This window comes from Anopheles stephensi, chromosome 3, assembly GCF_013141755.1.
Source record: "Anopheles stephensi strain Indian chromosome 3, UCI_ANSTEP_V1.0, whole genome shotgun sequence".
NCBI lineage: Eukaryota > Metazoa > Arthropoda > Insecta > Diptera > Culicidae > Anopheles > Anopheles stephensi.
This window is the reverse complement of record NC_050203.1, coordinates 23,057,901-23,070,603: the sequence shown is the minus strand read 5'-3', so window position 1 is coordinate 23,070,603 and position 12,703 is coordinate 23,057,901. Positions and strand designations below refer to the sequence as shown.

The window sequence follows — 12,703 nt, the reverse complement described above, 5'->3', positions numbered from 1 at the left end:
TGTTCCAAGCGTAGGTCGGCGACAGCCACGGGGTTTGTTTGTTGTTTGCATTTCTTGTTTCCTCTCACTTTCTTAAATCAGCTGATAAGCTCATTAAGAAAATGTGCATCCCAGCTGTTAAAACCGGTTATCATGCAACAAACAACAAACTGGAATCATCAAAACGACAACCACTAAACACTTCAGAAAAGGTGAGAAAGGGGTTTACGGTTTGATAAAGCTTTGTGTGAGAGCGTGTGACGCTATAATCTTTTTACGGTTACGGTTATCTCTGAAAGTTCTGCAACTTCAGTGGTTCTTAACAGGAGTTGCAAGTGTACATTCCATTTAAAGGATATACTACGAAGTTGGTTTAAGATTGCCTTGTTTGTTTGATTATATTGTGCTTTGACGCCTGTTAGTATGCAATCGTTACATCTGCAGAGTTTTGTCAGCCCTGCGTGTGAATCCCGGGGGATGGGATCTGAACCCCGTTCCTGCCGTGTGAAGACTGAAAACGCTGTCGCCGCTACCACCGGACCGTCCCATTTTTTTCTAATGTATTAAAATTCTAAAATAAATATCTCGAGGACTTGCAATACGGTCAGGCCGTTCTTATTAAATTAAGTAAATAAATGCCTTAAGGGTTCGACGGAGTACAACCCTGTTCATATTCACTTTCTCCAAATATCAGCAACATTCCCAAAAATGTTGAAAACTCACCCAGACGTTCCTTCTAGTGTAGCATGATGTACTCGACCAAACAAAGCAGTAAAAAGATACGCACAACAATTATCTCTCGCGTGTGTATGAAAAGAACCGGCTTGCCAATCTTGACCTAACGATGACGCGAACTGCAGGCACAACACAACAGCCAAGGGACGGGACGCGTCTTTCGCGTCGAGATCAGCTCGCACACTCGCTCACGATCAGTCGTAGTGAGCAGAACGTGGTTTGTGTTACAGCTGCCGCTTCCAGTGTGCTTGTTCGCGATTTCGGTGTAGTTCTCTGCCTAAACAACTCCATTCGCCGTCCACAGTGACCTTGAACAAACCGCGAAGCTGAAGATATCATTGCACAACACTTAACGCTCTCGGTATACTGCATTTTGACTGCTTTCCAAATCGTCCAAAATGCTTTCAACACTCGGTAGCTACATCTGGGGCAGCACGGAAGCTGACAGGTAAGTCCACTGGATGCTGCGATTAAAACTTTCCCTGTATACTGTATAAATTGAGATTTATACACAGACCTTTGCATCTCTGCGTGTGTGTGTGTTGGTGAGGTTTTGATACCCAAAAAAAGGCTGGCAGCCTGCGTCTTTTGCGGATTGCGCAATCCATCATGCCTCATGCCGCTTTATCCTTCATTCGTACGCGAGATGTGTAAGCAACGAGGCATTATTATTCTACAGAGACCGGTTTCGAAAGCAGGAACAACAACCGTATTTTTTTGCTCATGTTGTACCAACTCAGCTTCATGTTGTTCGCATGAGGGCATGTTTTTTTTTTTGTGCGTTTGATGCTCTCCGCTTTGTGTGCAATTTTCTCAATAAACGGTCCACACGGGAGCTAAACAAACATTAAAGAAGTCCACCACTCCACAATAAGTTGGAATCATTGGGCGCGATTGCGTGTTTCGTGTTGATTGTTACCGATGTGACAAAGTGTCCGGCTAAAGATAGACAAGTGGAATTATTGCCCTCATTCACTACACCACAAAATTGCAGTTTATCACATTCATTCTCCCCACAAAAAGTGCAATTTTATCAACCACCTTTAACGATCTTGCTAGTTGCTGGTCACGTCACGGTATGCTAAACTCCGCGAGATCATGCCACGAGAAGTATTTGCTCAGCTAACAAATATGCATCGGAGACATTGAGCGAGAATACAATAAAACGGCTCGTAAATAGCGTCGCTCGTCTGCTGCGCCACGCACCTTAACCTTATCATCGTTTAGAATCGTGATGAAATGAGCAAATAATGAAGGGGTTTTTACTTTTGCCACCCTTACAGTCCTCTAGCGGAAGTCACCTTCACAATCAATGGGAAACCATACACCGGTGAGTTTAATTATTTTGATATTAGTAACGCGACTAACGATCTTCCATTTGTTTGGCTGCAGTTGATCCTCGTACGATTCCGGTCGATACGTCACTGAACACGTTCATACGCAACCATGCCCATCTGACCGGTACCAAGTTCATGTGTCTGGAGGGTGGTTGTGGTGCTTGCATCGTGAACGTGAGCGGTGTCCATCCGGTGACGAAGGAGAAGAAATCATGGGCTGTCAATTCGGTTAGTAATGGAGCAGTGGATCGGATCTTCGGGCTTCGGGAGGTAGCTAACATGATATGATCTCCGTGAATTCTAGTGTCTGTATCCGATCTACGCCTGCCACGGGTTGGATGTGAAAACTGTCGAAGGTATCGGCAACCGGAAGGATGGTTATCACCCGATCCAGCAACGGTTGGCCCATCTGAATGGGACGCAGTGTGGGTACTGTTCGCCCGGCATGGTCATGAACATGTACAGCCTGATGGAAGCGAACCGTGGTGCGATCTCGATGGAAGATGTCGAAAATGCGTTCGGTGGTAATATCTGCCGCTGTACCGGCTATCGACCGATACTGGACGCGTTCAAATCGTTGACGGTGGATGCGGACGAGAAACTGCTCGATGCCTGTCAGGACATTGAGGATCTAACGAAGCGGACCTGCCCGAAAACGGGAAGTCCTTGTGCGGGCAAGTGCGTTTCGGCGAAGGATCGCATCGATCCCAAGCGTCCGGTGCGGATGGTGTTTGAGGACGCTCGGGAGTGGCATCGTGTGACGCAAATGAGCGATATTTTTGCGATCTTTGAACAGATCGGTAACAAACCGTACATGCTGGTCGCTGGCAATACTGCTCATGGTAGGTGTACAAGTAATATAATTTTTTGAATAATTATAATTTACTACTTTTTAAAACTTCGGTAGGTGTCTACCGACGAAGCCCTTCGTTGCAGGTGTTTATCGACATCAATGCCGTGGAGGAGCTGCACACGCATTCCTCCGATGCTAATGAGCTGGTAGTGGGAGCTAACGTTTCCCTGACGGAGTTTATGCACATCCTGGACGAAACCGCAAACAAGTCGCCAAACTTTTCGCACTTCAAGCATCTCGAGAAGCACATCGATCTGATTGCGAACGTACCGGTGCGCAGTGCGGGAACGATCGCGGGCAACCTGAACATAAAGAACCAGCATCACGAGTTCCCATCGGACATGTATCTGATATTGGAAACGGCCGGAGCGAAGCTGACCGTTGGTAAGATTCTTTGCGATAAGACGTAGCCCCAACTTTAGACAAATCATGCTCCTTTTTCACCTTTCTCTAGTTGAAACCGGTGGAAAAACAAGCGTCATTACACCGGCAGACTTTGTCCGGCTAGATATGCAGAAGAAGGTGTTGAAGTCGATCACGCTTCCAGCGCTGGACATATCGCGCTACCAGTTCCGATCGTTCAAAGTGATGCCTCGATCGCAAAATGCGCACGCTTACGTCAATGGTGCTTTCCTTGTCAAGTTTGCCGAGGGCGGTGTGACGGTGGAGTCGGCCAAGATTTGCTTCGGAGGAATCAATCCAGACGTAAGAGGACACCCCGTTCAGTAAGCTTCATGTGAGCAATCGAACTAAGCAAATCCGTTACCACTTCCTTCTAGTTCACCCATGCTACAGCGACGGAAGCGTTCCTGGTGGGCAAAAATATGTTTGACGCTGAAACCATCCAAGCAACGATGAACCAGCTGAGCAACGAAATCCGTCCCGATTGGGTACTGCCGGACGCGTCCGGCGAGTATCGCAAAAACCTTGCAATGGCTCTCTACTACAAGTATCTGCTTAATGTGGCCCCGGAAGGTACCGTGCTGGTGAAACCATCCTTCCGTTCCGGCGGCACCGTACTGGAACGGCCTCTATCGTCCGGCCAGCAGACGTTTGATACATACGAACGTAACTGGCCGCTCACGAAGAACATCCCGAAGATTGAGGCACTCGCCCAAACGTCGGGAGAGGCCAAGTTTACCAACGATTTGCCTCCTCAGCCGGGTGAGCTGTATGCGGCATTCGTGATTGCTACCAAGCCTCATACGCGCATCGGAACGATAGATGCTACTGACGCGCTGGTAAGTGAAATAAGACCCCGAAATCGGTTGTCCTGCGCACCTGTGATTAAAATCTGGTTCTCAACCCATAGAAATATCCCGGCGTTGTGGCTTTCTACGCTGCGAAAGATATCCCCGGCACGAACAACTTCATGCCACCCAGTCTGGGCAATCAGGAGCCGGAAGAAGTGTTCTGCAGCGGGGAGGTTCTCTACCATGGTCAACCGGTCGGTGTAATCTTGGCGGAAACGCTCAACCAGGCCAACCACGCTGCCGGCCTCGTTAACATTCTCTACGAGCGCGTTTCGCAGCAGCAACCCGTCTACCCGACGTTGAAATCACTCGTTGACAATCAGGCGAAGGCACGCATCTTTGACGAACCGTCCACCACAACTCGCCGTGGTTCGAACTACCGCGTAAAGGTATCGGCTGCCCGTAAGGTAACGGGAAGGTTCGAAATGGCTGGCCAGTATCACTACACCATGGAGACGCAAAGCTGCGTGTGCGTACCGATCGAGGACGGTATGGATGTGCACTGTTCGACGCAGTGGGTTGATCTGTGTCAGGTGGCGATCGCATCGATGCTAAAGGTGCCGGAAAACAGCCTTAACTTCAGCGTGCGCCGCCTTGGCGGTGGGTACGGTTCGAAGATTTCCCGCGCAGCTCAAGTCGCTTGCGCCTGTGCCCTGGCGGCACATCTTCAGAACCGTCCGGTACGGTTCGTGCTGACGATCGAATCGAACATGAGTTCGATCGGTAAGCGGTACGGTTGCATTTCCGACTACGAGGTGGACGTGGAGACCAGCGGGCGTATTGTGAAGTTAACGAACAACTACATGCAGGATTATGGGGCGTCGCTAAACGAATCGGTCGGTGAAGCTACGACCGAGTTCTTCAACAACTGCTACGACACCAAGACGTGGAAAGTGGTTGGTAAGGCGGCAAAGACGGATGCCCCGAGCAATACCTGGTGCCGGGCGCCTGGCACAACCGAAGGTATCGCGATGATCGAGAACATTATGGAGCATGTCGCATGGGAGCTGGGATTAGATCCACTCGAGCTACGTCTGATGAACATGCCGGAAGGTAGCAAGATGCGCGAGCTGCTACCACAGTTCCGTAAGGATGTGGAGTACAACCAGCGCAAGGCGGACATCGACACGTTCAACGTGAACAACCGCTGGCGTAAGCGCGGTATCGCGGTGTCGCTGATGCGCTATCCGCTCGGATACTTTGGTGCGTTGCATGCGTTGGTAGCGATCCACGCCGGTGATGGTACGGTCTCCGTTACGCACGGTGGCATCGAAATGGGTCAGGGTATGAATACCAAGGCGGCACAGGTGGCTGCGTACGTGCTTGGATTACCGCTGGAGAAGATAAGCATCAAACCAATGACCAGCTTGACATCTCCCAACGCGATCGTCACTGGAGGTAGTATGACCAGCGAGGCAGTGTGCTATGTAAGTGGCAGTAGGAGACCATAGATAGTTTTTCCCAATTGTTTAATTCTGTTCTACATTATCTTCCCACAGGCGGTGAAGAAAGCGTGCGAGATTCTGCTGGAGCGCATCAAACCCGTTCGCGATGCGCACAAGGACGCTCCGTGGGAAACCATCACTCAGCTATGTTACGCGGGCAGTGTAGATCTTTGCGCCACCTACCAGTACCGTGCGTCGGAGCTGAAGCCGTACATCATCTGGGGATTGAGCTGTGCCGAGGTGGAGGTAGACGTGTTGACGGGCAACGTGCAATTGCGCCGTGTCGACATCCTGGAGGATACCGGCGAGAGCCTTAGCCCCGGCATCGATGTGGGACAGATTGAGGGAGCGTTCGTGATGGGTGTCGGCTACTGGTTGACGGAGGCGCTGGTATATGCAGCGGAGGACGGTGCACTACTGACGAACCGTACCTGGACGTACAAACCGCCCGGTGCGAAGGACATCCCGGTAGATTTCCGCGTGCGCTTCTTGCAGAAAAGCTCCAATCCGGCTGGTGTGCTGCGTTCGAAGGCAACCGGGGAACCGGCGTTGAACATGTCGATTGTGGTGCTGTTCGCTTTACGCAACGCTCTCCGTTCGGCCAGGAAGGATGCCGGACTGGCGGATGATTGGATACCGATGGGTACAGCATCGACCCCGGATCAGGTCCATCTGCTGGCGGGAAATTCGATCGAACAGTACAAGCTGAATTGATATCACGTGATGAGCGGTATCGTTTCTGATTGATTGCACTATTTTACATGACACATGGTGCTGGTACAATATATCTATTACTTATATCAAGGTTCTATACGCACAATTGTTTACACGTGCCGCTTCCTTATTTACCGGTGCTTCAAAGCACGTGTGCAGTATTCCTTTTGCAAAAGTGGTTTCACCCAAAAAAAAATGTTCACTTAAATAAAAAATCACCAAAAACACTTTTCTTTAGTTATTGTACAGCAAAAAAAGGATCCGAAAATTAAGATAAAAATCGAAAGCATAAATTAAATTAAATATTGACTACCCGACGTGTTTGACGTGACCAACCGATGAGTTTGACATGCCTGACAGTGCATTGTCAAAGACAAAATACCAATAAACTGGCGTTAAACGTGACAAAGCTGTGACGAGTACGCAAACAATTTTTTTAATTTGTTCAACAAAAAAAATATTATAAAAATGCTAGAAAATGTAAAAATAAATCGTGGACAAAATTTAAAACAGACCGTTGATACGGTAAGGGTTAAAATGGACGGAAAAGGATCTCGACCTGCCGAGCAACGTGTTGCCAAAATTCTGCGACACTCGGTACCGATCGTTAGACGGGAACGGTTCTTCCGCTCACCAGTGTCCGTTCTGTGTTGAAGCTAATATTTTAGGTGAAATAATCAAGTTTAAAGAGTTGTCCTATACTGGCAATCTAACAATTGGGAAGTTAATCAGTGCAGTTGCAGTTAACGCTTAAAGATGCTTTCCTCGATCGGATCGTACCTACCTTGGAGCAGCCCTCAGCAGCCATTTGAAAGGTAAGTGCATTGCCCCGAAAATAGAATTTCAGCTGCAAAAACAGAAAAAAACCTGTTCTTAAGGTTTCAGTCACACGCAGAACATAAAACATTTACGACCCTTCGAAGGAGGAGAATGAATAAATCAACAACAACAAAAAGCGAGAGAACTAAATTGGAAAACCTAACGCGAGCGAGCGAAGATGTGGCTTGTTGACCTTTGGTGAACCTTGCAGTTGCATATGAAATGTGAAAACGGAAACCAAAAGTTAAAATGCATTTTTATGGGAAGACACGAAGAAACTGACGTTTCTACAACATTTGATTTTTTAAATTTTATATTCCTATTAGCATTTCTGCAAATGCATCCCAAAACTTGTTCTCAGCTTCCTGCTTTTTATGTTTAATTTTTGGTGGATTCTTCATTTATATTGTTTCATTGATTGGTTTTCGTGTTTATATCTTCGGTCTGCGTTAAACTGAAAGCTTAGTTCGCGCATCCTTTCACTTTGACAAATGATCGGTACATTCCGTTCGCGCAACACGGAACCCGTACGCTACTCTTAGAAACTGGTTATTTATTAAGGCTTTATGATCAATATTCATATTTTCCTTTACCTTTCTACCATTCGCTATCTTCATGTGTTCTACCATTGTAACGCTTATTTGAAGAACGATTTCGAGTTTGTCGTTCGTTTGCTCGTCTTCTTTCTAAGTTGCAAGCTTATAGTCTACCACGCACAGTCCATGGGGCTACAGTTGTTTTTGAATTCCCAGGCCTAGATTCCTGCCCCCGTTTTATCCGATTCGTTCTGCACAGGTTCGGGACGCCGAGCAAACGAGATTAGCATTTAAATTGTAAAGCTTTCCGTGCCTTATGACCACCAATCATAGTAAATCATCATTTGCAGGAAAAGTTAAGAAACTTATTCTAATAAACGTGTCTTTCATTTCTAGCCCCCTTTCCGAAGTTACGTTCACCATTAATGGGAAAACGTATACAGGTAAAGTGTCGGAAAGTTTGCCAGCGATAAGATGTGCCTTTAATTAAAACAAACAAACGAATGTACCCCCAAAATAACAGCGAGCGCTGAGAGCGTCCCGGTGGACACATCCTTGAACGCGTTCATCCGAAACCATGCTCACCTTACCGGTACCAAGTTCATGTGTCTCGAGGGTGGATGCGGTACGTGCGTTGTGAACGCGTCCGGACTCCATCCCGTTACCAAGGAGAATAAAACTTGGTCCGTCAACTCGGTAAGATGTCCACCAGCATGAGAACATCACTCTTGGAAACTAATCTTAATGGCCTCTTTTAGTGCCTGTTTCCCGTGTTCGCTTGTCATGGGCTGGACATCAAAACGGTGGAGGCTCTCGGTAACCGAACGGACGGGTACCATCCGATACAGGAACGGTTGGCCCATATGAATGGTAGCCAGTGTGGCTACTGCTCCCCCGGCATGGTTATGACCATGTACAGCTTGATGGAATCGAAGCAGGGTAGCGTCACGATGGAAGAGGTCGAGAACGAGCTCGGTGGCAATATCTGCCGTTGTACGGGGTATCGACCGATTCTGGATGCGTTTAAGTCGCTCGCATCTGTGACGGATAAGGAGCTACCGGACATAGAGGAACTCCAGATTTGTCCGAAGACGAATACCGCCTGTTCGGCAAAGTGTCCGCAGGCAGCTAATCTGATCGTGCCGGGATGTCCCGTACAGGTGGTGGCCAGCGATGATAAGGAGTGGCACAAAGTGTACACGCTGGCGGAAATATTCGCCATCTTTGGTAAGATCGACAAAAGGCCGTACATGCTTGTTGGAGGAAACACGGCACATGGTAAGACAAACCGGCAAACATGGTATCGATCGGCTGCGATCACTTCACTTTCCCCCCGATTCCAGGTGTCTATCGTCGCAGCGAATCCTTGCAGGTCTTTATCGACATTAACTCGGTGGAGGAGCTGAGGAATTATTTCCTCCGAACGGGAGAGCTCGTCGTCGGTGCAAATGTTACAATCACTGAGTTTATTGAAATACTAACCAAGACGGCCAACAACAGACCAAACTTTAGCTACTGCAGAGAGATCGCACGCCATCTGGGTCGTATTGCAAATCCTGCGGTGCGCAACGCTGGAACGGTGGCTGGAAATTTGAGCATCAAGAACAAATACCCTCAATTTCCGTCCGACATTTACATTCTGCTGGAAGCTGTTGGTGCGAAAGTCATAATAGGTAATACCGAACGATTCTATTCTACAGAAATGATATGGGCTTTAACCAAGATCATATTTCTTTCCTTATTAGCCGACTCATTAACCAAGGTCCTGGAGAAATCGGCACAGGACTACGCACAGACGGACATGACGAAGAGATTGATTAAATTTATATCACTTCCTCTTATCAACACGTTTACCACCACGTTCAAATCGTACCGAGTAGCTCCACGTGCCCAAAACGCTCATGCCTACGTCAACGCAGCCTTCCTGGTGCAATTTGCTAAAGATAAATCGACTATTAAGTTGGCCACACTGTGTTTTGGTGGAATCAACCCTAAGGTAATGGAGCAACATCCAAGTCTCTCCTTCAACTAACACTTAACCTTCCCCTTTCAGTTCACACACGCATCCCGCACGGAAAAGCTCCTCATAGGGAAAAAGCTCTTCGATGCCGCCACCATCCAGCAAGCGATCGGCAGCCTAGCTTCGGAGATACAACCCGACTGGGTGCTACCGGATGCGTCAGTCGAGTATCGCAAGAACCTTGCCATTGCTCTCTTCTACAAATTTCTTCTCAGTGTCGCTACCGACAACAATGTGCCACTGAATCCTCGGTTCAAGTCTGGATCCACTATGCTCGAGCGTCCGCTATCATCCGGACAGCAGAACTACGATACGAACAAGAAAAATTGGCCCGTCACGAAATACGTCCCAAAGCTGGAAGGCTTACGGCAGGCGTCCGGTGAGGCCAAGTATGCGAACGATTTTCCACCCTTTCCCGGCGAGCTGTATGCGGCGTTCGTCGTTGCAACGCAGCCGAATGCGACGATCGGCAAGATTGATCCTACGGATGCATTGGTAAGAACTGGGTCAAGCATCAAGGAGTGTATGGTTGTACTAACATCGTCTATTTCTCTTACCCCTTTCCAAAGAAACTGCCCGGAGTAGCGGCATTCTTCTCCGCGAAAGATATCCCCGGCACGAACAACTTCATGTCCAGTGCCATGAACTTTTACTTCCCGGACGTGGAGGAGATCTTCTGCAGTGGACGGGTGCTGTTCCACGGCCAGCCGGTCGGTGTGATCGTGGCGGACCGTTTCGATCAAGCAATTCGGGCCGCCAAGCAGGTGAAGATCATTTACGAACGAGTGTCCGATGAACCGGTCTGTCCTACGCTTAAAGCTGTTCTGATGAATCAAGCAAAGGAGCGTATTGTCGATCGACCGGCCAGCAGCCGCGAGGGACCACAGATAGACCTGGCAGTGTCGAAACAAATTGTAGGTACGCTGGAGCTAGCGGGACAATACCACTTCACGATGGAACCGCAAACGTGTGTCTGCGTCCCGATAGAGGATGGTATGGACATCTACGCCGCAACGCAATGGATCGATCTGTCCCATGTGGCGGTAGCGGCCGCCCTAAAAGTACCTCAAAACAGTCTTAACTTTACCGTCCGACGTGTTGGAGGCGGGTTCGGTTGTAAGCTAACGCGCGTAAGTCAAATTGTTTGCGCCTGTGCTTTGGCTGCGCATCTTACCAAACGGCCGGTACGGTTCATCATGAACATCGAGGCTAACATGGGTTCGATCGGGAAGCGGTACGGTTGCGTCAGCAACTACCAGGTGGATGTGGACGCGAAGGGAAAGATTCTAAAGCTCACCAACAACTTCATGCAGGACTACGGTTCGAATCTGAACGAAAACGTCATCGATGACGCGAAGGTTGTGTTTGGACTTTCGTACAATTCTAGCGCATGGAAGGTGGAGGGCAAAGCCGTACTTACCGATGCACCATCGAGCACTTGGATGCGTGCACCGGGTACTACGGAAGCGATTGCCATGATTGAGACGATCATGGAACACATTGCCTGGGTGACCGGCGTTGACCCGATGCAGGTGCGGCTGAGCAATATGCCCGCGGAAAGCAAACTGCAAAAGCTGATGCCCCAGTTCCGGCAGGATGTGGAGTTCGACAAGAGGAAAAAGTTGATTGACGATTTTAATGCGAAGAATCGGTGGCGCAAGCGAGGCATCGCTATGATCCCGATGCAGTACCCGCTGGTACATGTTGGTGCGTTGCATGCGCAGGTGTCCATCCACGCGAACGACGGTACGGTATCGATCAGCCATGGAGGGATTGAGGTGGGGCAGGGTATTAACACCAAGGCGGCTCAGGTTGCTGCCTTCACGTTGGGGATTCCGTTGGAGACTATTTCCATCAAACCATCGAACAGCATGACATCTCCGAACGCTGTTATGACGGGAGCAAGTATGACCAGCGAGGTCGTATGCTTGGTAAGTACATCCATCAGCCGATATGATATACTGAAATACTAATTAACATTCTTCTTGCTCGCTAGGCCATTAAAAGGGCTTGTGAAATTCTCAACACCCGTCTGCAACCCGTTAGGAGCGAGCTTAAAAACGCCAGCTGGGAAAAGATTACTCAAACCTGCTACATTCGGGACATCGATCTGAGCGTGCTGTACCAGTACAAGAAGTCGGATCTGAAGCCCTACAGCATCTGGGGGCTGAGTTGCGCCGAGATGGAAGTGGATATACTTACCGGTAACGTACAACTGACCCGTGTCGATATACTCGAGGATACCGGTGAGAGCATCAGTCCCGGTATCGATGTGGGCCAGATCGAGGGAGCGTTTATCACGGGGCTCGGCTACTGGCTGACGGAGTCGCTCGTTTTCGATATGACCAACGGTGCGCTGCTGACGAACCGTACCTGGAACTATAAGCCACCGGGCGCGAAAGACATTCCGGTGGACTTCCGCATTCGACTGATACAGACCGGTGACAATCAGGGTGGTGTGTTGCGATCGAAGGCGACCGGTGAACCAGCGATGACCATGACCGTCGTACTGCTGTTCGCACTGAGATATGCCCTTCGATCGGCTCAAAAAGATGCCGGACGTCCGGATGATTGGATTCCGCTCGGATCGGCTTCGACTCCGGAGCAGATATTCCTCAAAGCATCCAACAACTTCGAGCAGTTTAAGCTGCAGTAGAATTTTTGCAAATTTATTATACTACTTCATGAGATTGTATTGGTGAAGGAATTTGGTATGCTACATAATAGCCAAGGGAAATGGGGGAAAAATATTTAAATAAAAAAGCATATTTGAAAAAATATAATTCTAAACCCCCTCTTCTATCTCACCTATACAAAGCATCCGATCATGATGGTGGTGGACATTGGATAAAAAAAGCGTAATCAACGCTCCGGTCCCATCGACGCGTGTCGACGCGCGATAAACGTTGCATGTACTCAACAATGATACGCAGAAATTGTTCAGTCCCCACCAACAGATACGGACCATTACGAGGCAGAAAACCCAACCCATCTCCGTACGTGTTGTCGGAT

The 12,703-nt window shown here is 48.7% G+C and overlaps 3 protein-coding genes across 3 annotated transcripts in view; 2 read left to right on the top strand and 1 right to left on the bottom strand.

Annotated features, from left to right (window-relative positions):
• The window catches only part of LOC118511296 (G-protein coupled receptor Mth2-like), a 45,451-nt gene extending 44,276 nt beyond the window's left edge, over positions 1-1,175 (bottom strand). The window contains exon 1 of the mRNA XM_036054204.1: positions 703-1,175. The gene's annotated coding sequence lies outside the window, so the exon portion shown is untranslated. The remainder of the gene's footprint in view (positions 1-702) is intronic.
• On the top strand, positions 895-6,531 carry LOC118511287 (xanthine dehydrogenase 1-like). The gene is made up of 9 exons (XM_036054192.1): positions 895-1,162; positions 1,998-2,044; positions 2,107-2,279; positions 2,356-2,893; positions 2,959-3,288; positions 3,359-3,609; positions 3,684-4,145; positions 4,217-5,584; positions 5,657-6,531. The coding sequence occupies exons 1-9, from the start codon at positions 1,113-1,115 to the stop codon at positions 6,314-6,316; spliced, it is 3,879 nt and encodes a 1,292-aa protein (XP_035910085.1). The 5' UTR covers positions 895-1,112; the 3' UTR covers positions 6,317-6,531.
• Position 6,532: 1 nt separating this feature from the next.
• LOC118511288 (xanthine dehydrogenase-like) lies at positions 6,533-12,702 on the top strand. The gene is made up of 9 exons (XM_036054193.1): positions 6,533-7,131; positions 8,068-8,114; positions 8,195-8,367; positions 8,430-8,949; positions 9,015-9,344; positions 9,417-9,667; positions 9,725-10,186; positions 10,261-11,622; positions 11,688-12,702. The coding sequence occupies exons 1-9, from the start codon at positions 7,073-7,075 to the stop codon at positions 12,345-12,347; spliced, it is 3,864 nt and encodes a 1,287-aa protein (XP_035910086.1). The 5' UTR covers positions 6,533-7,072; the 3' UTR covers positions 12,348-12,702.
• The last annotated feature ends 1 nt before the right edge of the window (position 12,703 follows it).